The following is a 21,869-nucleotide window of genomic DNA, read 5'->3' as shown; positions in this document are numbered from 1 at the left end:
CAGGGAGTTTTGTCCTGCTCTGAATTCCAGCTAAATACCTCGGGCCTGCTGGAGCCTGGCGCTGTGAGCTTCCCTGCAGCAGTGCCCCAGCCAGGGACTCTGACGCTGCAAGCGTTCCCACAGCAGTGCCTGCAGCCACAGACATTGGTGCTGTGAGCTTCCCCGCAGCAGTGTCCCAGCCAGAGACCCTGGCGCTGTGAGCCTCCCCACAGCAGTGCCGCCAACCAGGGACCCTGGCGCTGCGAGCTTCCCCACATCAGTGCCCCAGCCAGGGACCCTGGCGCTGCGAACTTCCCCGCATCAGTGCCCCAGCCAGGGACCCTGGTGCTGCGAGCTTCCCCGCATCAGTGCCCCAGCCAGGGACCCTGGCGCTGCGAGCTTCCCCGCATCAGTGCCCCAGCCAGGGACCCTGGCGCTGCGAGCTTCCCCGCATCAGTGCTCCAGCCAGGGACCCTGGCGCTGTGAGCTTCTCCCCAGCCAGGGACCCCAGTGCTGCGAGCTTCCCTGCAGCAGTGCCCCAGGTGGGGACCCCCATGCTGTGAGCTTCTCCTCAGCCAGGGCCCCCAGTGCTGCGAGTTTCCTCACAGCAGCGCCCCACCTGTGGACCTCGGCGCTGCGAGCTCCCCCCCAGCAGTGCCCCAGCCGGGGACCCCGGCGCTGCGAGGTGTCCCAAGTCGGGGAATGGGTTAAATCCAGGCCCGCCGGGTCCGTGACCCCGGGGTGGGGCCGAGCCGTGTCGGATCAGGAATTCCTGGCTCCCTGCGCCCCCGCAGGCAGCTGGTCCCTGTGTCCCAGCCGGCGCCGCGGCCGGGGAGCCGGGAACAGAACAAGCGGCTGCGTTGGCCGGGTCCCCCGCCCCCGGCTGAGACCCCCGCCCCGGGGTGCGCTGGCCTCCGGCGCCTCAGCTCCCCACTTGATTGATCTGCAGTAAGGGGGAGCAGCAGGGCGTGTTTTGGAGGCGGGGGGGAGCCGTGTGTGGGTGCCGGGGGTCCTCGAGGGTTGGGTTACAGTGGGGGGGGGGGGGGTTCTGGGTGCCGGGGGTCCTGGGGGCTGGTGTACAGTGGGTGCGGGGGACAGGACCGTGTCTGGGTATCGGGGGTCCCAGGGGCTGGGGTGTAGCGAGGGAGGCGTGTCTTGGTTCTGTGGGTCCTGGGGGGCTGGGGTATATGGGGGGGACAGGGGCTGGGGTATAGCGGGGTGGGGGGAGGGACAGGACCCTGTCTGGCTATCGGGGGGTCCTACGGGCTGGGGTGTAGCGGGGGGGGGGAATGTCTCGGTTCTGAGGGTCCTGAGGCGCTGGGTACAGGGGAGGGGACGAGGCCATGTCTGGGTACCAGGGGTCCCCAGGAGATGGGGTGTCGTGGGGGGATGGGGCCATGTCTCCATGATGGTGGGTCCCTGGCTGGGGGCACTGCTGTGGGGAAGCTCTCCGCTTTGCACTGGCATTGCCATGGGGCCTTGCTAGCCCTCGCTCTCACCCCCTAGCACAGCCCCCCCCATCCCAGTGCCCAGGCCAGGGACATGAATGGCTCCATTCATCCTCCAGCCCCCCCACCCCACCCCCGGGAATCTGGGGCCACTAGCTCAGGTCCTGCTTTGTTCTCCCACCCACGCGCCACCCTGGACCCTGGGCGCCGGGTCAGGGGAGATGCCAGCCTGTCTCCCTGCGCTGCGAGCTTCCCCAGAGCAGTGCCCCAGCCAGGGACCCCGGTGCTGTGAGCTTCCCCACAGCAGTACCCCAGATGGAGACCCCGGTGCTGTGAGCTTCCCCACAGCAGAGCTCCAGCTGGAGACCCAAGTGTTGCAAACTTCCCCATAGCAGTGCCCCAGCTGGAGACCCCAGTGCTGTGAACTTCCTGCAGCAGTACCTCCAGCTGGGGACTCCGGTGCTGTTAGCTTCCCTGCAGCAGTGCCCCAGCTGGAGACCCCAGTGCTGCGAACTACCCCACAGTAGTGCCCTGATGCCCCAGGCCCATGTTCTGTTCCAGGCGAAGGTTGGGCCGGCCGGGAGCCATGGCCGACGGGGAACGTCCCAGGAGCAGCCTGAGCCAGGCCAGCAGCGTCCTCACCATCTCCTCTGTCAGCCTGGGGGCCGCCAAGGTGTGTGGGGCGGGGCTGGGGCTCTGCCATTGGGGAGGGGCCTGTGGGCCAGGGGCTCTGACCCACCACCCCTTGCCCCCCACATCCACCCCCTCCTCTTCTCCTGCCCACAGCTCCCACCTTAACTCCCACTAACACCTACCCCCAGACCTGTGCCCCCTAGAGGGGAAAGGCCTCATGCCCCATTCCCTGCCCCCCCGAGCCAGCCAGTCCCTGCCCTGGGGCTGGATGGGAGCTGGCGCCCCCTAGCGGCTGGTGTGTTTGTGGGGTATTAAGCCTTTCTTGTCTGTCCCCGCAGCCGTCACGCTCCCTGCGGAGGGTTCACACCTTCGGGAAGAGGGAAAATTCGATCAAGCGGGACCCCAATGCCCCCGTCGTCATTCGGGGCTGGCTGTGCAAACAGGTATGGGATGGGCGAGCTGGGGGGCTGCCTTTGAGGTGGGGACAGAGGCTGGTAGATTGGGGCAGGGGGTGTTAGGCTGGGGAGGCAACAGGGCAGGGAGGTGATCGCTTTGGGGCGGTGATGGGGCAGAGGGGTCTGGGAATTTGGGGGGGAAGATAATTGAGGTGGGCATAGGGCAGGGACACTCAGTGGGGTGGGGGGATGGTGAGGTGGGGTGCTGGGGGAGGGGCTGTTAGTGTGGGTGAGCTGTTGGGGGCATGGGGGAGGGGCTGTTAATGTGGGGGAATGGGGTCATGGGGGAGGGGCTGTTGGTTTTGGGGGGCTGTTGGGGGCAATTGGGGGCTGTTAGTGGGGGGGCTGTTGGGGGTCATGGGGGAGGGGCTGTTAATGTAGGGGATTGTTGGGGGCATGGGGGAGGGGCTGTTGGTTTTGGGGGGCTGTTGGGGGGCAATTGGGGGCTGTTAGTGGGGCGGCTGTTGGGGGTCATAGGGGAGGGGCTGGTTTTGGGGGACAATGTAGGGGGCTGGCTCTCTATGGGGCGAGCGGGCTGGAAACAGAGCCTGGGGGTTGGATGGGGTGCGGGGTAGGTTTGGGGGCAATGGGGTGGGGGCTGTTATTTGGGGGGTGGAATGCCATGGGGCTGGTGCTCTGGGGGGGGCAGGCCCTGGAGAGGCAAGGGGAAAGGCTGGGCCCACTGGGGTCCCCCCAACCCCTGCCCCCATTCGCTGGCTGGGCCCCTCACCAGGCTGTCGGGGTGGCTCTCGTTCCAGGACAGCTCCGGCCTGAAGCTCTGGAAGCGACGCTGGTTTGTGCTGGCCGATTTCTGCCTCTTCTACTATCGAGGTACCGGCCCCCCAGCCCACCCAGCAGGGGGTGCCGTGGGGAGCGGGGTGTGTGGGGGGGACAATGTCCTGGCTGCCCCAGCCCTGCCCTGCCCCAGCAGGGGGCACCGTGGGGAGCGGGGCAGGGAGCGGCTGCCCATTAATCACCCCTCCTTTTGGGGGTCCCCCAGACAGCAGGGAGGAGGCGGTTTTGGGGAGCATCCCGCTCCCCAGCTACGAGATCCGGCCGCTGCCCGGGGAGGGGAAGAACCGGAGATTCACATTCAAGGTCAGTCCAGAGGGAGTCGATCTGGTCGAGCCCCCGCCCTTCCCCAGCTACCCCATTTCGGGTCCCCCACTTGGAGACATCTGGACGCCTGGGTTCTATTCCCCAGCTCGGGGAGGGGAGGGGAGGCTAGTGGTTAGAGCGGGGGGGGGGGTGGGCTGGGAGCCAGGGAGTCCTGGGTTCTCTCCCTGGCTGTGGGAGGGGAGTGGGGGCTAGGGGGTTAGAGTGGGGGGTGGGGACGGGCTAGGAGCCAGGACTCCTGGGTTCTCTTCCTGGCTCTGGGAAGGGAGTGGGGGCTAGTGGTTAGAGCGGGAGGGGGCTGTGAGCCAGGACTCCTGGGGTCCCTCCTTGGCTCTGGGAGGGGAGTGGGAGTTGGGCGGTGGGGCAGGCGGGGAACCAGGACTCCTGGGTTCTCTTCCTGGCTCTGGGAAGTGAGTGGGGGCTAGTGGTTAGAGCGGGACGGGACGGGGCTGGGAGCCAGGACTCCTGGGGTCTCTCCTTGGCTCTGGGAGGGGAGTGGGAATTGGCGGGTGAGGCAGGCTGGGAACCAGGACTCCTGGGTTCTCTCCCTGGCTCTGGGAAGGGAGTGGGGGCTAGTGGTTAGAGCGGGAGGGGGCTGGGAGCCAGAACTCCTGGGTTCTCTCCTTGGCTCAGGGAGGCGAGTGGTGGTGGTTGGGGGGGGCAGGCTGGGAGCCCGGACTCCTGGGTTCTCTCCCTGGCTCTGGGAGGGGAGTGGGGGCTAATGGTTAGAGCGGGAGGGGCTGGGAGCCAGAACTCTTGGGTTCCCTTCCTGGCTCTGGGAAGGGAGTGGGGGCTAATGGTTAGAGCGGGAGGGGCTGGGAGCCAGGACTCCTGGGTTCTCTCCCTGGCTCTGGGAGGCGAGTGGTGGTGGTTGGGGGGGGGGGGGGCGGACTCCTGGGTTCTCTCCCTGGCTCTTGGAGGGGAATGGTGGCTAGGGGGTTAGAGCTGCGGGGGGGGGGGGGGTGTCTCTCTGGAGCCTACGGTCAGGGCCCCTCCCAGCTTACCGGCGCCCCCCATCTGTGCCCCAGGCCGAGCACCGGGGGATGCGGACGTACCTCTTCAGTGCTGACACCCAGGAGGACATGAACGGCTGGATCCGAGCCATGAGCCAGTCCGCTGCGGCCGAGAGTGACCCCAGCACCACGTAGGGGTGGGGGGGTCTCGTGGTTAGAGCTGGGGGGGCTGGGAGCCAGGACTCCCGGGTTCTCTCCCAGCTCTGGGGAGGGGGAGTGGGGTGTAGTGGTTAGGGCTGAGGGGGGCTGGGAGCCAGGACTCCTGGGTTCTGGAGTAAATATTCTCTGTCTCTCCCCCCATGGCAGCAGCCGCCCCCCGCAGCTGCTCAACCGGCCGGCGCCCCCCCAGGCCCGTCTCTTCGAGGACGTCCGGCCGCTCACGCCCGACCTGGGTCCCGCCAAGAGCGTCGAGTCCCTGGAAATCGCCCGGCTCTCCGCGCCCCACTCATCTACGGAAAGCCTGGCGGCGACGGGCCAGGGGGTGCAGGGCGAGGGGGGGCCCCTGCCCAGCGGCCCCGCTCCACCCCCCAGCCCGGTCAATGGGGAAGGGCTCGGGGGGGAGCCGTGGGGCCTAAGGTAAGAGGCTTGAGTCCTGGTCTCATCCAGAAGGGGGCGCTGTGGGGTTGGGGGGGGCAGGGGTACCTCGCCACCCGATTTAACCCTTTAATCTCTGCTCCTCTTCCTCCAGCTCTCTCTCGACCCGCATTCTGCGGGGCCAGGAGCCCTCGGCAGCCAAACGCCCCCATCCCGGCCCCCCCAGACCCTCCCCACCCCCCTGCCCCCCTGAGTCCGAACAGCCCCCCCTGGAGCCCCCCCTCCCCCCTGGGAGCCCTCCCCAGATGCCCAAAGCCACGTCCGCTCCTCCCGTTCCTACTCCCTTCCCCCCACCCCTGGCGAGCTCAGGGAGGTGCGGGGGGCTCAGGGGAGGGCATGGGCGTCCACCGGGGGGGTCCGAGCCCCTGAGCTGGCTGCATCCTGTGAAGAGCTCCCCCTGCTGGTCCAGGCAGGGTCCAGCCTGTCCCGGCCCCACACCCCCGTGGGGAGGGTGGATATTGCCCCCGGGGGGGCCACGTGGGGCAGCAGAGCCATCCCTGGGCACCCCCAGACCCCCTGCGACCGCTACGACGTGCGGCCCTCCGAGGAGTCTTGTGCCCGGCCCCCCGGGCGCTACCCCCGCAGCCCCCACCCCCAGCCACTGCCTGGCACGGCCCGGGACCCCGGCGGAGGAGAGCCCCCCGCAGACGGCCACGCTGGGACCTGCCCTGGGGAGACAGCCCCGGAGCCGGGTATGCTGGGGGGGTGGGGCTGGGCTGTGGGGAGCGGGGCAGGGGCTCAGCAGGGGGCGCTGGGCTCAGCAGGGGGCGCTGGGATGCAGGGGGCGGGTTGGGGGGGTTAGTAGGGGGCGCTCTCCCCCTAGCAGTCGGCACTGACCCCCTGCCTTCTCTCCCCCCTGCAGTTCACAGACCGGATTTACCCCTCCCTGGGGGCCGCCCCGCCCCGTGCCCGTCTCCACGGCCGACTGGTGAGTGACCCCCCCTTCCCCTGCCCCCCCTGTCCTCCCACCGCTGACCCTGTCCTCGCCCCTTTCTCCCTAGATCTCCCCACATTCAGCCTCCTCCGGCTACCTCCACCTGCCCCCGCTGCCCCCACTTGCCAGCCGCCCCCCAGGGAAGAGGACCTCACTGGGAGCTCCGGTACGTACCTCCCTGCCAAGTCTGTGCCTCAGTTTCCCCTTCCATCCCCTGATCAGCCGCCCTGTGGCTAGGCCGGCAGGATTCTGGCATGGGAGTGGGGAGGGAAACATGGGGGAGGGCCGGACGCCTGGGTTCTCTGCTTCTCACCCTCTCTTTCCTTTTTCTTCCCCAGCCCCGGACCGTGGCCCCTCTATCCCGGGACAGGACCCTGCTGGCACTGCCCAGAGCTGAAAGTGACACTGATGTGAGCGTGTGCGTCTGTGTCCTCTGCCCTCAAAGCACAGCATCACCCACACACCCCGGACACCCCCAAATCCCCCCCGGCTCAGACCCGCAGGCCCATCTGCCCCGGTATCCTGCCCCCCCAGATCAGACCCGCAGGCCCATCTGCCCTGGTATCCTGCCCCCCTAGATCAGGCCCATCTGCCCCGGTATCCTGCCCCCCAGATCAGACCCACGGGCCCATTTACCCTGGTATCCTGCCTCCTCCCCGGTTTTTACAGCTGAGCATTTTGGGGTATTTGGCCACAGCTTTGGGACACAAGATGCTCCCCGGGGTCCCTTCCGGCCCGAGAAGCCCCAAACCCAAACCCCCCCGTCTGCCCCACGCCGGTAAAATCCCCCCCCCTGCCCTGCTAGCAAGGGCACCGTGCTCTGGTTCGGCGCCACCGGGAGGCCGCAGCTGAAACAACCTGGTTTTCTCCCCCCCAGTGTCTTTTTTCTTTTTCCTCCCACCCTAGATTCTCCTGACTAAACTCTGCGGCCAGGACAAGCTGCTTCGGGGACTGGATGAAGAGATGGGGCAGCTGCGGGCAGAGAAGGTAATTTCGCGCCCCCCCGCCCCGGCCTGGGCAAGGAGGCCCCAGATACCCAGCCCCCCAAAACCCCCACCCCAGAGTCAGCCGCATCCCAGCGCCAGGCGAGGGGTCTCCAGGTACCCAGCCCCCCGTGGCCCACCCCAGAGTCAGCCGCATCCCAGTGCCGGGCGAGGGGTCTCCAGGTACCCAGCCCCCATGGCCCACCCCAGAGTCAGCCGCATCCCAGTGCCGGGCGAGGGGTCTCCAGGTACCCAGCCCCCCGTGGCCCACCCCAGAGTCAGCCGCATCCCAGCGCCGGGCGAGGGGTCTCCAGGTACCCAGCCCCCCGTGGCCCACCCCAGAGTCAGCCTTATCCCAGCGCCGGGCGAGGGGTCTCCAGGTACCCAGCCCCCCGTGGCCCACCCCAGAGTCAGCCGCATCCCAGCGCCAGGCGAGGGGTCTCCAGGTACCCTGCCCCCCGTGGCCCACCCCAGAGTCAGCCACATCCCAGCGCCAGGCGAGGGGTCTCCAGGTACCCAGCCCCTGTGGCCCACCCCAGAGTCAGCCGCATCCCAGCGCCAGGCGAGGGGTCTCCAGGTACCCAGCCCCTGTGGCCCACCCCAGAGTCAGCCGCATCCCAGCGCAGGGCGAGGGGTCCCTATATACCCAGCCCCCAAGCCCCACCGGTCAGGCTTGGCTATTGCTTCCACTGGGTGGTGCTGGGTGAAAACAGGGGCTGCCCCAGAGCGGTTGAGGGGGGGGGGGGGAAAATGGTGCATTAACCCCTTGATTGCTGGGCTGTTCTTAAGGAGGTGACCCAGCAGAGGAAGGGGGCCCCAGGGGATTCACCCCATGTAGAAGACGAGGGCGGGGGAGGAACTTCCCCCCCCACTGGCCCCGCCTCGTGCCATCCAAGGGGTAACTGGTTGGACCCCCCAGGAGAGGCTGGAGAAGGCCCTGGAGCTGGCCCGGCACCAGCTGGATGAATGCCAAGGCCAGGAGCTGGCGGAGGAGAAAATCCGGTACCAGCAAAGGCGGCTGCAGGATGAGCTGGTGCAAGTGAGAGCCCGGCTCTGCGACCTGGCTCTGGTGAGTGCGCGGCCCCCGGCCCCACCCCAGAGGGGCCGCACCTCGGCGCCGGGTCCCCCTGTAACCAGCCCCTCGGCCCCACCCCAGAGGGGTCGCGTCCCAGCCCTGTGTCCTCTATAACCAGCCCCCGGCCCCACCCCAGAGGGGCCGCACCTCGGCCCCGGGTCCCCCTGTAACCAGCCCCTCGGCCCCACCCCAGAGGGGTCGCGTCCCAGCCCTGTGTCCTCTATAACCAGCCCCCGGCCCCACCCCAGAGGGGCCGCACCTCGGCCCCGGGTCCCCCTGTAACCAGCCCCCGGCCCCACCCCAGAGGGGCCGCACCTCGGCCCCGGGTCCCCCTGTAACCAGCCCCCGGCCCCACCCCAGAGGGGCCGCACCTCGGCCCCGGGTCCCCCTGTAACCAGCCCCCCGGCCCCACCCGAGAGGGGCCGCACCTCGGCCCCGGGTCCCCCTGTAACCAGCCCCCCGGCCCCACCCCAGAGGGGCCGCACCTCGGTGCCGGGTCCCCCTGTAACCAGCCCCTCGGCCCCACCCCAGAGGGGTCGCGTCCCAGCCCTGTGTCCTCTATAACCAGCCCCCGGCCCCACCCCAGAGGGGCCGCACCTCGGCGCCGGGTCCCCCTGTAACCAGCCCCCGGCCCCACCCCAGAGGGGCCGCACCTCGGCCCCGGGTCCCCCTGTAACCAGCCCCCGGCCCCACCCCAGAGGGGCCGCACCTCGGCCCCGGGTCCCCCCTGTAACCAGCCCCCGGCCCCACCCCAGAGGGGCCGCACCTCGGCCCCGGGTCCCCCTGTAACCAGCCCCCCGGCCCCACCGCAGAGGGGCCGCACCTCGGCGCCGGGTCCCCCTGTAACCAGCCCCCCGGCCCCACCGCAGAGGGGCCGCACCTCGGCCCCGGGTCCCCCTGTAACCAGCCCCCCGGCCCCACCGCAGAGGGGCCGCACCTCGGCCCCGGGTCCCCCTGTAACCAGCCCCCCGGCCCCACCGCAGAGGGGCCGCACCTCGGCGCAGGGTCCCCCTGTAACCAGCCCCCCGGCCCCACCGCAGAGGGGCCGCACCTCGGCGCAGGGTCCCCCTGTAACCAGCCCCCCGGCCCCACCGCAGAGGGGCCGCACCTCGGCGCCGGGCTCCCCTGTAACCAGCCCCCGGCCCCACCCCAGAGGGGCCGCACCTCGGCGCCGGGTCCCCCTGTAACCAGCCTCCCGGCCCCACCCCAGAGGGGCCCTACCTCGGCGCCGGGTCCCCCTGTAACCAGCCCCCGGCCCCACCCCAGAGGGGCTGCACCTCGGCGCCGGGTCCCCCTGTAACCAGCCCCCGGCCCCACCCCAGAGGGGTCGCGTCCCAGCCCTGTGTCCTCTATAACCAGCCCCCGGCCCCACCCCAGAGGGGCCGCTTCCCAGCCCTGTGTCCTGTGTAACCAGCTGTCAGTTTCCCATTCAGGATAGCGAGAGGGCTTGGGGAGATTTCGCTGCCCTAGAGAACGAGCTGCGCAGGCTGCGGGAAACGCTGGCTCAGATCCGACAGCTCGGGCACCCCCAGGTACGTCACCCCACTAGGGTGCCTCCGTCTTGCTGCTGCGCTGAAGGGTTTGGCCTGTGGGACCCCCTGCCACATGATCCTCCCGGGGTGAATCGCTCAGCAAGCTCCGAAAGGAAACTGGGATTGTACAGGGGGCGCTGGGCTGCGGGGAGCAGGGCGGGGGGCTCAGCAGGGGGCGCTGGGCTGCGGGGAGCGGGGCGAGGAGGCTCAGTCAGGGGCACTGGGCTGTGGGGAGCAGGGGCAGGGGGGCTCAGCAAGGGGGCCTGGGCTGCAGGGAGCAGGGTGGCTCAGTGGGGGGCGCTCGCCCCTCCCAGCTATAGGGAAGTCAGAGCGCGGGCTAGGAAACAGAGAGCCTGGGAGAACCGCCTCATCTGTCTGGATCCAATGGACGTAGATGATATTCTGGGAGCAGGCGGGAGGCCGGGGTAGAGGGGCCCATAGGTGGAGCTGGGGTCCAATGCTAATTATTGTGCCGTGACCTTTCCCCTCTGCCCTTTGCCCTCAGGAGCAGGGGGCCGCCCAGCAGGAGCTGTGGATGATCGATGACATCATTGCGGGGTTGGGAGCCAGCCCTGCCCCCTACCCCGCCCTGGACCCCAGGACGAGCCCAGGTGCTGGCCCCAATGTCCCAGGCTGGTGCTAGGGGGCGCTGTGCTGTGGGGGGGCAGGGTGGGGGGCCATCAGGGGGCACTCTGCTGTGGGGGGTGGGGGCTCAGCAGGAGGAGCCGGGCTGTGGGTCGCTGACGCTGTCTCGTCTCCTTTGCAGGCTTCTCTCTGGCTGCCTCCCCCATTCTGGAGCATGGCGGGGGCTCAGCCCGGAGCCACGTGCCCTTCCCGGGGCCGGATGCGGGAGGCCAGCACCACGAGCCGCCACTCAGGGTGAGGGGCCTGTTTTCTGGGGGTGGGCATCCAGTCCCTCACTCCCATCCCACAGCCCCCCACTAGCCCAGCCCTGCCCCCTACTCAGCTCTGCCAGTGCCCCTCACTCCCGACCTGCAGCCCCCCGCTAGCCCAGCCCTGGGTTTCTCTCTGTTCCCCCGCAGGGGGTGCCAGCTGGTGGCAGGGAAGAGGGCCCAGCAACGAGGGGAGACGCCTTGGGCTCCCGGCCCGCCCAGAGTCCCTCTGGAAGAGGGGCCGGGTCCCCCGAGCTGGATGGAGGGAGCCCCCTGCAGGAGACAGATGTCGCGGCACCAGGTGCGGTTCCCCCCAGTGCCCAGCCCAGCTGGGGCAGCATTCACCCTTCGTCTCCCTTCCCAGCCCCTCGTTGACCCCTGCTCCCCTTCCCTCACAGGTCTCAGCTCGCCTCCGGCCACCCCCCACCTGCCCCGGAGCCCCAGCCCAGGCCCCCACGAGCCCCGACAGCAGAGAACCGAGGAGCTGCCAGCCAAGGTAGCTGGGCTCCCCCTTCCCCTGGGGGTCAGTGCATGGGAGCCCGGACACCTGGATCCTATCGCCAGCTCTGGAGGGGAGTGGGGTCTACTGGTCAGAGCAGGGAGGCTGAGAGCCAGGACGCCTGGGTTCTCTCCCTGGCTGTGGGAGGGGAGTGGGAGCGAGTGGTTAGAGCAGGGAGGGGCCAGGAGCCAGGACGCCTGTGTTCTCCCAAAACCTGGCTCTGGGAGGGGATTATGGGTGAGTGGTTAGAGCGGGGGAGGGGGGGACACCTGGGAGCCAGGACACCTGGGTTCTCTCCCTGCCATTCTCCCCCCCCCAGGCGATCACCATGGACCCCCCTGGTCCCCACCGGGCCCGCATGAGCGTCCAGGAGCAGCTGGAGCGGATGCGTCGGCACAAGGAAGGCCAGAGGCAGCTGGAGGGGGGCAGGCCGAACCCCTGGGGCTCCCGGCAGGGCTCTCTCCGGGCCAGGGCCAGCCGGGTGGGTACGCAGCCTGCGGGGGAGGGGCTGACCGGCTGCCAGGGGGTGGGGCAAGTCCTGAGACCACACCCACTGTGTCCCCCAGTAAACCTGGTCCCTGTGTCCCCCAGTAAAGCCCATATCTCACCCAGCCTGGGCAAAGCAGGACTCCTGGGTTCTCTCCCTCTGCAAGGGGAGGGGGGTGTGTCTGGGTTAGAGCGGGGGGGGGAGGGGCTGGGAGCCAGGACTCCTGGGTTCTCTCCCTGGCACTGGGAGGGGAGTGGGGCCTAGTGTTTGGAGCAGGGGCTGGGAGCCAGGACTCCCGGGTTAATAGGTGGGTTCTGTTGTGGGGGGCAGTGCTGCCTAGCGGGGTGGGGTGGGTCTCCCCACAGCTCAGATTCCTGGAGGGAGCTTCCCCCGCGTTCACTTCCCCCTCCTAAAATTCCTCCTCCAGCTCCCTCTTCCGACTCACCCCCCCGACCTTGGGCCAGAGCCGACCCAGACCCACACGGAGCCACCGCTCAGGGGGGGCCATACCGGGGGGCCCTGGGGCCAGTCTCCCCCACCCCTCAAGAGAGACCGCCACAGGGTCATCACCCTGGCGTACACGCTCGCCACCGAGGCCTCCGAGCGCAGCAAACTCATCACCGGTAATGGGGACTCCTAGGTTCTGTCCTGGCTCGGGGAGGGGACTGGGGTCTAGTGGTTAGAGCGGGGGGAGCTGGACGCCAGGACTCCTGGGTTCTATCCCCCCCTAGGGACCTCTCTTTCCCATCCCCCCTTCCCTCGCCACCCCCCCACTGCTATCCCAGCTGGGAAAATAGCTAAACAAGTGAAGTGAAAAATGGCTGGAATCTGGTTCAGCTGTTGGAGAAATTTCTGACTCCTGCTGGCAGGTCCCAGGGGTGGGAACAGGTGGGTGTGGTGGTGGGGGGGCCCCTGGGGCAGCCGGGGGCGGGCAGGATGGGATAGGCCATGTTTCTCTCTGTGTCTAATTCATTACAGCTCCCAGGAAACAGACAGAAACCTGAAGGGCCAGAGGTGGCCGCATCTCAGTGCCGGGCAAGGGGTCCCCGTATAACCAGCCCCCGCCCCTCACCCCAGTGGTGGCCTGTCATGGAGTCCCTGGGCGATGCTCTGGATCTGCTCCCCACGAAGCCAGGCAGGACCCTGGGGGAGTCTCCTCTCCGGGAGCAGCCTGTCTGCAGGGCAAACAGCTCCCCCGGCTCCACCTTCCTGGGGTGACCCCGGAGCCTCCAGCCTCCCCTGCCCCTCCGGGCGCTTCCCCCAGCGAGTCCGCTCAGGCGGGGTCCTGGGGAAGCCAGAGGGTCCTGCCCCCCGACTCCGCAGTCAGACGGGACTCTCAGCCGGCCAGTAACACAGAAGGTTTATTAGACGACAGGAACATGGTCTAACACAGAGCTTGTAGGTGCAGAGAACAGGACCCCTCAGCTGGGTCCATTTTGGGGGGCAGGGAGCCAGACAACCACGTCTGCCCTTCACTCCATGTCCCAGCCAGCCCCAAACTGAAACTCCCTCCAGCCCCCCAACCCCCTCCTCTGGGCTTTGTCCCTTTCCCGGGCCAGGAGGGCACCTGATTCCTTTGTTCTCCAACCCTTTAGCTCTCACCTTGCAGGGGGGAAGGGCCCAGGCCATCAGGTGCCAGGAAACAGGGTGTCGGCCATTCTCTGTGTCCAGACCCCTGCACACACCTGCCCTCTAGGGCTCTGCAATGATCATACACCCTTACTCCATCACCTAGAGACTTAAGAACTACCTAGGGGAAACTGAGGCACCCCCACACTATTCAGAGGAAACATTAAGAACAATCCCACTTCGTCACATGGCTGCATCTCGGTGCTGGGTGAGGGGGCCCCGTATAACCAGCCCCCATGCCCCACCCCAGAGGTGGCCGCATCTCGGTGCTGGGGGAGGGTGCTCGGTGACTCTGATCTCCTCTCTCTGTGCAGGGAAGACCCCGCCTGAACCCCACATGTCGGCCAATCCGGACCCCTCCCCAGAGCCGCTGGATGCAGTGACCAATCAGCACGTGCTGTGTACTCCCACGCTCCCCCAGGGGGACCCAGAGGCCAATCACGTCGAGGCGGAACCATGTGGCCCAGCCAATCGGAATGCAGCAGTTAGCGCCAATTTGGTGCAGCGGGTGGGAGCGGCCAATCAGGCGTCATCTCTATTTCAAGCGGCCAATTGGGCGTTGTCTGTTCCTGAGCTTTCCAATTGGCTTTCACCCTCACCTGAAGCAGCCAATCAGGCAGCACACCTGTCAGAGGCAGCCAATCGAGCATCACCTCTGTCCGAGGTGCCTCATTGGCGAATTTGGGCAAAGGGGGTGCCCAATCAGACGTCAACCACACACAAGGCGTCCAATCGGGCGTCGCCTCCGCTCTGGGCCACCCAAAAGGAATGGGGGGATTGGGCGCCGGAGCAAAGGATGGTGGGTAACAAGGACGTGGCTAATGGCGGGTGCCGGGGGCAGGGCGGGCGTGCCGCGCCCAGCCAGGTGGTGGCGTACCTGGGCGAGGGGAGCCAGCCAATCAGGATCACCCTGCTGCAGTCCAGCTTCTAACTCATTGGCTGAGAACCAGGGTCACGTCCCACCCCTCTTCCACGCCCCCGAGGGGTGGGCTCCAGGGCAGGTCGGGGGGTTGTATAGGGGGATGTGCCCAAAGATGGGGAGGGCTCAGAGGTTTGGGGTCCCAGTCCCCCAACACCAGGGTCAAAGGTCGGAGAGGGGACGCCTTAACCCCATGTAGTGTCCCATCGCCTTGCTGCCCCCTGGTGGGCAGAGTGGGAAGTGCAATGCACTGGGACCTGGGGCCTCCGTGTGTCCCCCCAGCCCCAGCTCTGCCAGTGCCCCTCACTCCCGACCCGCAGCCCCCTGCTAGCCTGGCCCTGGGCTCCCCCCAGCCCTGCCGGTGCCCCTCACTCCCGACCCGCAGCCCCCTGCTAGCCCGGCCCTGCCGGTGCCCCTCACTCCCGACCCGCAGCCCCCTACTAGCCCAGCCCTGGGCTCCCCCAAACTCCCACGCCGCTGACGCTGACAGTCAGGGCATCTTGTGAGCATCCAGAGGGAAGGGGGATTTGGGGGGACACCTGATCCTCCCCCGCCCAGAGATTTAACAAACTGTCCCAACACAGCAGAAGACAGAGACCAGGGGACATGATAAAACACGGCAGCCCCCCCGCGCCCCCCCCGGAGGGGGCTGTGTCCCAGCACCGGGCGAGGGGTCCCTGGATACCCAGCCCCCGCCCCCCGCCCCGGAGGGGGCTGTGTCCCAGCACCGGGCGAGGGGTCCCCGGATACCCAGCCCCCCGCCCCCCGCCCCGGAGGGGGCCGTGTCCCAGCGCCGGGCGAGGGGTCCCCGGATACCCAGCCCCCCCACCCCGCCCCAGAGGTGGCTGGGAACTCATCCTAGATTTCACCTGGCCCCTCTGGGGGTACGTCGGGGGGTTTCGTTCTTCTGGGTTATATTGCAGAGAAATGTCATCAATAAATCTCATTTATTTAACCCTCGTTTAACCCCTAAATCTCAGCCTCTTTATTCCGGAGACAAATCCCCCCCCCCGCCTTCTCACATGGCTGGGGCAGAGCGGGCGCCCCCCGAGGGGAAAGGGCCCCGGGCCCCATTCCCCGCCCCCCTGAGCCAGCCAGACCCTGCCCTGGGGCCGGGAGGGAGCTGGCGCCCCCTCGAGGGGAAAGTCCCCCTGCCCCGCCCCCTTTCGGGAGAGGACTACATTTCCCAGGATGCCCCGTTCTCTCGCCCCCCCGCCCCCGAGTGGCCCATGTGCCCTCCGGGCTGCAGTTTCCACTTTCTGGATCAGCTGCGGCCCGGGGGCGCCCCGCACCATGGCCTCGGGGCTGCGGTACCCGGGCAAGGTTGCCATAGTGACCGGGGGCAGCCGGGGCATCGGGGAAGCCGTCGTCAGGGAGTTCGGTGAGGGGGGGCGGGCTGCGGATAGGGGTCAGCGGGGGGCCCTGCAAGGGGGGGGGCTGGGGAAGGGGCGCAGCGGGAGCTGGGGGTCTGGGGCAGCAGGGACCCCTGGGGATCTGTGGGGGGGGGCTTGGGGCGCTGCGGGGGTGGAGGCAGAGGCCTGCGGGGGGGCTGGGGATCAGGGCATGCGTTGGGGAGTCGGGATATTGCAGGATGGTGGATGTGGGGGTCGCAGAGTGTGTGGGGGGGCGCTACAGGGCTGGCGGGGGGGGGGGAGACTGGAGCCCGGGCGGGGGATCGGAGACTCCAGGGCTGGGCTCCGTCTTGGATCTTCCTGGACTTTGTCCGTCTGTCCCGGGTCTGTCCGTCCGGCTGTTCACTGACCCTGGGAGTTGCGGGGCCGGGGGGGGGGGGGGGGCGGCAGGAGTGAGCTTTAGGTGCCTTGCGATGCGTGGGGCTGGCCAGCAGGGGGCAGCAGAGACCCATCGTCCCCCAGGAGCACTTCTGGGGGGAAGCTCGCAGCGCTTGGGGGGAGGGGAGAGTTCCTGGTTAGGGGCACTGCTGCGGGGAAGCTCGCAACACTGGGGGGGAGGGGGGAAGTTCCTGTCTGCGGGCACTGCTGCGGGGAAGCTTGCAGCGCTGGGGGGAGGGGAGAAGTTCCTGTCTGGGGGCACTGCTGGGGGGAAGCTTGCAGTGCTTGGGGGGAGGGGGGAGTTCCTGGTTAGGGGCACTGTTGTGGGGAAGCTCGCAGCACTGGGGGGAGGGGGGAAGTTCCTGTCTGCGGGCACTGCTGCGGGGAGGGGAGAAGTTCCTGTCTGGGGGCACTGCTGGGGGGAAGCTCCCAGTGCTTGGGCAGAGGGAGGAGTTCCTGGTTAGGGGCACTGTTGCAGGGAAGCTCGCAGTGCTGGGGGGAGGGGGGGAAGTTCCTGTCTGGGGGCACTGCTGTGGGGAATCTCGCAGCGCTGGGGGGAGGGGAGAAGTTCCTGTCTGGGGGCACTGCTGTGGGGAATCTCGCAGCGCTGGGGGGAGGGGGCACTGCTGTGGGGAAGCTCGCAGCACCAGGGCAGTGGTGGTGTTACTCGTGCTGGCGTTTTTGATCTTAACTTTATTCTCTCGTGTCCCCCCCCCCACTGCACCCCGCTATTTCTCCTCCCCCCCCGGCCCCTTCCTGGCCTCCTCTTTCCCCTGTCCCCACAGTTCGGCAGGGGGCTCATGTGGTCTTCTGTGCCCCCGAAGCTGAAGGTGAGAAATCACTCCCCTCTTTTCTGGGGACCCCCACAACCCATGTTGGGAGCTCTGGGGGGGATGGGGGTGCTGGGCAGGGGATGTGGGGGTGCTGGTTTTGGGGTGTGTGGATATTTCTCTCTCTCTGAGCCCCCCAAGTCTGTCCTTCCCCTGTGACGGGTGCCCCCCCAGTGTCTCCTGGATACCCCCTCTCCCCACCCTCTCTCTGCCTGCCCCCTCCTGGGATCCCACCTCCCCTGGTGTCCGGCCCCCTCCCCCTTGGTGTCTGTGCCCCCCACCCCTGGGCTGTCACTGCCCCCCCCTTTCTCTTGCAGGGGCCGCCGGGTGGGCACTGGAGCAGGCGCTGCGGGAATCGGGGGGCCCCGGAGAGCCCCATTTCCAGCCCTGTGACATCACCAGCGAAGAGGACATCCAGGTGGGCAGGGAAGCATGGGGGGGAATCTGCCCCAGTGGGGGGAGGGGGCCGATGCTGCAGGGGGGGATTGCCCCCAGCCCTCCCACCCCATGCTTTCTGTAGGAGGATGGGCAGTGCCCGGGGTGGGGGTAACCTCAGCTTGGAGCCTAATGGGTCAAATTCCCCCACCTCTGTCCTGTCCCCCAACACCCCTCCCCTTCCTCCTACCCCCCGCTTCCCCCCTCCCTGCCCCCAACTCCCTCTCCCACCCCCCTGCAGGCGCTGATCGCGGTGACCCGGCAGCGTTACGGACGCATCGACTGCCTGGTGAACAACGCCGGACGCCGTGAGTCGCCCCGATTGTCAGGGGGTGGAGGGGGTGGGGGTCCCTAGGGCCATCCTGGAATGGGGGGAGGAACCCCTGAGCTGGGGGAAATTAGGGGGCACATGGGCCCCACCACCTCGTTGGAAGGGGAAATGGGGATCCCCAGGTCTGAGCCGTGGTGGTGGTGGGCTGTTTCAGGGGCCTGCATCCTGCTTTTCACCCCCACACCCTCCCCAGATCCCCCCGAAGAGCAAATCGACGACGTCACCTCCCAGCATTTCCGGGAACTTCTCGAGGTCAACCTGGTCGGCTACTTCCTGACAGCAAAGGTGAGAGACACACCTGCGCTCCACCCCAGAGCCAGCCGCATCCCAGCACCAGGGAGGGTCCCCGTATAACCAGCCCCCCACACTGTCCCAGAGCCAGCTGCATCCCAGCGCCGGGGAGGGTCCCCATATAACCAGCCCTATCGCTCCACCCCAGAGCCAGCCACATCCCAGTGCCGGGGAGGGTCCCCGTATAACCAGCCCCCCATGCTCCACCCCAGAGCCAGCCACATCCCAGTGCCGGGGAGGGTCCCCGTATAACCAGCCCCCCGCGCTCCACCCCAGAGCCAGCCACATCCCAGTGCCGGGGAGGGTCCCCGTATAACCAGCCTCCCATGTTCCACCCCAGAGCCAGCAGCAGCCCTGCATCGGGGAGGGTCTCCGTATAACCAGCCCCCCGCGCTCCACCCCAGAGCCAGCCACATCCCAGTGCCGGGGAGGGTCTCTGTATAACCAGCCCCCTCGCTGCACCCCAGAACCAGCCGCAGCCTTGCGTTGGGTAGGGTCCCCGTATAACCAGCCCCCACGCTCCACCCCAAAGCCAGACGCATCCCAGTGCTGGGGAGAGTTCCCATATAACAAGCCGCCGCACCCCACTCCAGAGCCAGCCACAAGGGAGGGGTCCCTGTGTACCCACTCGTGTTCCCTGCCCCAGAACCAGCTTCATCATAGCACCGGGGAGGGGTCCCTGTATATCCAGCCTCCACGCTGCCCCAGAGCCAGTCGCATCCCAGCGCCAGGGAGCAGGGCTGCCCAGAGGATTTGCTGAAGACCCTTCAGCGACGGGGGTCCTTCCGCTCTGGGTCTTCGGGGAACCTGGTGTGTTCGGCGGCACTGAAGGGCCCCCTGCTGCTGAAGTGCTGCCGAAAACTCTCGTGGGGGCCTCTGTGGGGCCCGGGACCTGGGGCAAATTGCCCCACTTGCCCCCCCCCAGGTGCCCCCTCCCAGGTGGCCCTGCCAGGGAGGGGTCCCCCTGTACCCAGCCCCTGTGTCTCCCCACAGCCAGCCGCATCTCAGCGCCAGGGAGGGGTCCCTGTATAACCAGCCCCCGTGCCCCACCCCAGAAGCGGCTGCATCTCCCCCACCTCCGTCTCCTCTCTCCGGTGCAGTTCGCCCTGCCCTATCTGCGGGAGACCCGGGGCAACATTATCAACATCTCCAGTCTCGTGGGCATCATTGGACAGAGCCAGGCTGTTCCCTACGTCGCCACCAAGGTACTGATAGAATCAGGGGGAGAACCCAGGAGTCCGGGCTCCCAGTCCCACCCCCGCAACTAGCCCCTACTTCCCTCCCAGAGCTGGGGAGAGAACCCAGGGGTCCTGGCTCCCACCCCCCACTCTAACCCACCCCCTCCCACAGCCAGGGAGAGAACCCAGGAGTGCTGGCTCCCAGCCCCCTCCCACTCTAACCACTAGCCCCCATTCCCCTTTCAGAGCCGGGGAGAGAACCCAGGAGTCCTGTGCCTCTAGCCAATGCTGATCAGGCATTTGGGGGCTGGGTCTATTCCGAATGACCTCCCCCCCTCCGGGGGGGGGGGCCTAGTGTTTGGGCGGGGGGGTGGGTGGGAATTTTGAGAGTCCCTCAATCCAGAGTCTGTCCCCAGGGCGCAGTGACGGCGATGACAAAGGCCATGGCGGTGGATGAGAGCAGATACGGGGTGCGAGTTAACAGGTACCTTATGATCCCCAGCCCTCCCCCCCTCCACAACTTTAGGGCTGGGGGCACTGCTGTGGGGAAGCTCGCAGCATCTGGGACAGTGATTGGCTGGGGGCACTGTTGTGGGGAAGCTTGCAGCGCCCCCCGGGGGTGTCACAGGCTGGGGGGCACTGCTGCAGGAAAGCTCACAGCATCTGGGACAGTCACCAGCTGGGGGCACTGCTGCGGGGAAGCTTGCAGCGTCTGGGACAGTCACTGCCTGGGGGCACTGCTGCGGGGAAGCTCGCAGCCCTGGTCTTGTGGTCAGGAAGGGGTGAAAATTTGAGGTCGGGGTCGATACCAAATGATTGCGTTTCCTCCCCCCACCAGTATCTCTCCTGGGAACATCTGGACCCCCATGTGGGAGGAGACAGCCGGGCAGACGGCCAATCCGGCGGCCACAATCCAGGCTGGGAAGGATGCCCAGGCAAGTGCATTATGGGAAAAGCGTGTGGGGGAGGGGTTTGCCATAACCCAGGTTGGGGGAAGGGCTGGAGCAGGTGGAAAGGGGGTGTATCGGGGGGGGGGGAGTGGGAAAGGAAACTGGAGAGCAGGAGGGGGTCCCAGTGGCGAGAGGGGAGGCAGTGGGGGGATCTCTGGGAGGGGCTGGTGTAGTTGGGGCATCAGTAGGAGGGCAGGGGGGGCGGGGTTGATGGGGCAGTGGGAGGGCAGGGGGGATCTCAGTGTGGGGGGGCATCTCAGTGGGGTGATCTCAGTGGGGAGCAGGGGGCCGGAGGGGGAATCTCAGTGGGAGGGCGGAGGAGGGGGGATGGGATTGATAGGACACTGGAGGGGCAGGGGGGATCTCAGTGGGGAGCAGGGGGCCGGAGGGGGATCTCAGTGGGAGGGGGACAGGGTGAGCGGCGGGGCCGGGAGGATCTCAGTGGGGGGGCAGGGTGAGCAGCGGGGCCGGGAGGATCTCAGTGGGGAGCAGGGGGCCGGAGGGGGATCCCAGTGGGAGGGGGGCAGGGTGAGCGGCGGGGCCGGGAGGATCTCAGTGGGGGGGCAGGGTGAGCAGCGGGGCCGGGAGGATCTCAGTGGGGAGCAGGGGGCCGGAGGGGGATCCCAGTGGGAGGGGGGCAGGGTGAGCGGCGGGGCCGGGAGGATCTCAGTGCGGGGGGCAGGGTGAGCAGCGGGGCCGGGAGGATCTCAGTGGGGAGCAGGGGGCCAGAGGGTGAGTGGGGGGCCCGAGGGCAGGGTCAGTGGCTGACACTCCCCCCCCCGCCCCCCAGCTGCTGGGCCGGATGGGCACGGTGGAGGAGTGCGCTCTGGCTGTGATGTACCTGGCTGCCGACGGCACGTTCTGCACTGGGATCGACCTGCTGCTGAGCGGTGGGGCCGAGCTGGCCTACGGCCCCAAGAGCCGGCTGGGCCCCAGCTAGGGGGCAGGGGGAGCCAGGACTCCTGGGTTCTCTCCCCCGGGCTGGCCCTGAGCATGCCTGTGGGGATTGTGCCTCCAAGGCAGAAAACGCTGCAGGTCATGTCCCTCCCTCTGCGCCCACAAGGCCCCACTCCCCTCCCAAACCTGGGGAGAGAACCCAGGAGTCCTGGTCCCCCCGCTCTAACCACTAGCCCCCACTCCCCTCCAGAGGTTGAAGGTCTCTGTAGCATTCGTTGCATCCATAGGGGGTTTTGGCAGCGAGGGGGCACCCCAATCTCCATTGTAGGGGTCTGGGCAGTGACAGGGGACCCCAGTCTCTGAGGGAGGGGTGTGGGCACCCATAGGGGACCCCAAGCTCACATGGTTAATAAAGGTGAGTTGCAAACAAATATTGTTTTCATTGATTTTTATTTTAGGGGGGGGACATGCCTCCTCACAGTCAGCCGCCTACAGCTGCGGTTCCTGGCCCGGGCTCTGCTGGTCTCGCTCATTGGTGCTGGAGCCCTGTAGCTCCGTGGATATAAAATTGCATATCTGCACAGGGCTCTAGCCAAGAGTTTTAAAAGAGCTGGCCGAGGAGCTCGCGGGGCTGTTAACATTGATTTTCAATATGTTTTGGGGCACCGGGGAAGTGCCCGAAGCCTGGGAGAAAGCAAACCTTGGACCAATATTTAAAAAGGGGAAACAGGAGGACCCGGGTAGTTATAGGCCTGTCGGCCCGACATCGATCCTCGGCAAGATCGTGGAGCAGCTGATACAGGACTCAATTAATGAAGGAGGGGAATGTAATTAATGCCGCACAACTTGGGTTTATGAACAATAGAGCCTGTCCAACTAATTTGGACCCTGGGACAACTCTGAGATAGCGCGTGAGTGGGAGCAGAGGTGGTTTGGCCTCTGGATCTGGCCCGGGGGCGAATCCTGCGCCCAGTGCTG

At 67.6% G+C, this 21,869-nt stretch overlaps 2 protein-coding genes across 17 annotated transcripts in view; both read left to right on the top strand.

Annotated features, from left to right (window-relative positions):
* The window catches only part of PLEKHA4 (pleckstrin homology domain containing A4), a 35,792-nt gene extending 20,637 nt beyond the window's left edge, over window positions 1-15,155 (top strand). For 2 of the 13 annotated variants that reach the window (XM_078850310.1, XM_078850317.1), the window contains exons 2-21: window positions 1,989-2,100; window positions 2,399-2,503; window positions 3,274-3,346; window positions 3,516-3,613; window positions 4,660-4,775; window positions 4,951-5,220; window positions 5,333-5,930; window positions 6,101-6,166; window positions 6,240-6,338; window positions 6,511-6,582; window positions 7,079-7,159; window positions 8,075-8,224; window positions 9,652-9,762; window positions 10,268-10,373; window positions 10,529-10,641; window positions 10,806-10,956; window positions 11,054-11,151; window positions 11,474-11,635; window positions 12,069-12,264; window positions 13,585-15,155. In XM_078850310.1, the coding sequence (XP_078706436.1) occupies window positions 1,989-2,100; window positions 2,399-2,503; window positions 3,274-3,346; window positions 3,516-3,613; window positions 4,660-4,775; window positions 4,951-5,220; window positions 5,333-5,930; window positions 6,101-6,166; window positions 6,240-6,338; window positions 6,511-6,582; window positions 7,079-7,159; window positions 8,075-8,224; window positions 9,652-9,762; window positions 10,268-10,373; window positions 10,529-10,641; window positions 10,806-10,956; window positions 11,054-11,151; window positions 11,474-11,635; window positions 12,069-12,264; window positions 13,585-14,201 (3,394 nt within the window). In that variant the 3' untranslated portion in view covers window positions 14,202-15,155. Of the gene's footprint in view, window positions 1-115; window positions 928-1,988; window positions 2,101-2,398; window positions 2,504-3,273; window positions 3,347-3,515; window positions 3,614-4,659; window positions 4,776-4,950; window positions 5,221-5,332; window positions 5,931-6,100; window positions 6,167-6,239; window positions 6,339-6,510; window positions 6,583-7,078; window positions 7,160-8,074; window positions 8,225-9,651; window positions 9,763-10,267; window positions 10,374-10,528; window positions 10,642-10,805; window positions 10,957-11,053; window positions 11,152-11,473; window positions 11,640-12,068; window positions 12,265-12,619; window positions 12,777-13,584 lie in introns of those variants that run through there. The other 11 variants (XM_078850316.1, XM_078850311.1, XM_078850320.1 and 8 more) reach the window with 11 other exon arrangements.
* Window positions 15,156-15,387: 232 nt separating this feature from the next.
* On the top strand, window positions 15,388-21,322 carry HSD17B14 (hydroxysteroid 17-beta dehydrogenase 14). 4 transcript variants are annotated; one of them, XM_078850158.1, is made up of 9 exons: window positions 15,390-15,570; window positions 16,765-16,809; window positions 17,127-17,227; window positions 17,486-17,552; window positions 17,730-17,860; window positions 18,967-19,071; window positions 19,461-19,528; window positions 19,883-19,979; window positions 20,785-21,023. In XM_078850158.1, the coding sequence occupies exons 1-9, from the start codon at window positions 15,483-15,485 to the stop codon at window positions 20,932-20,934; spliced, it is 852 nt and encodes a 283-aa protein (XP_078706284.1). In that variant the 5' UTR covers window positions 15,390-15,482; the 3' UTR covers window positions 20,935-21,023. The 4 variants fall into 4 exon arrangements, with proteins under 4 accessions (XP_078706282.1, XP_078706283.1, XP_078706284.1 ...); XM_078850159.1 differs by having other exon boundaries at window positions 15,392-15,570; window positions 17,769-17,860; window positions 20,785-21,022; XM_078850156.1 differs by lacking the exon at window positions 19,461-19,528 and having other exon boundaries at window positions 15,388-15,570; window positions 20,785-21,322.
* Window positions 21,323-21,869: the final 547 nt, after the last annotated feature.

Source organism: Lepidochelys kempii, chromosome 23, assembly GCF_965140285.1.
Source record: "Lepidochelys kempii isolate rLepKem1 chromosome 23, rLepKem1.hap1, whole genome shotgun sequence".
NCBI classification, from domain to species: domain Eukaryota; kingdom Metazoa; phylum Chordata; order Testudines; family Cheloniidae; genus Lepidochelys; species Lepidochelys kempii.
Note: the sequence above shows the minus strand (reverse complement) of the source record. Positions and strands in the feature narration are given on the sequence as shown.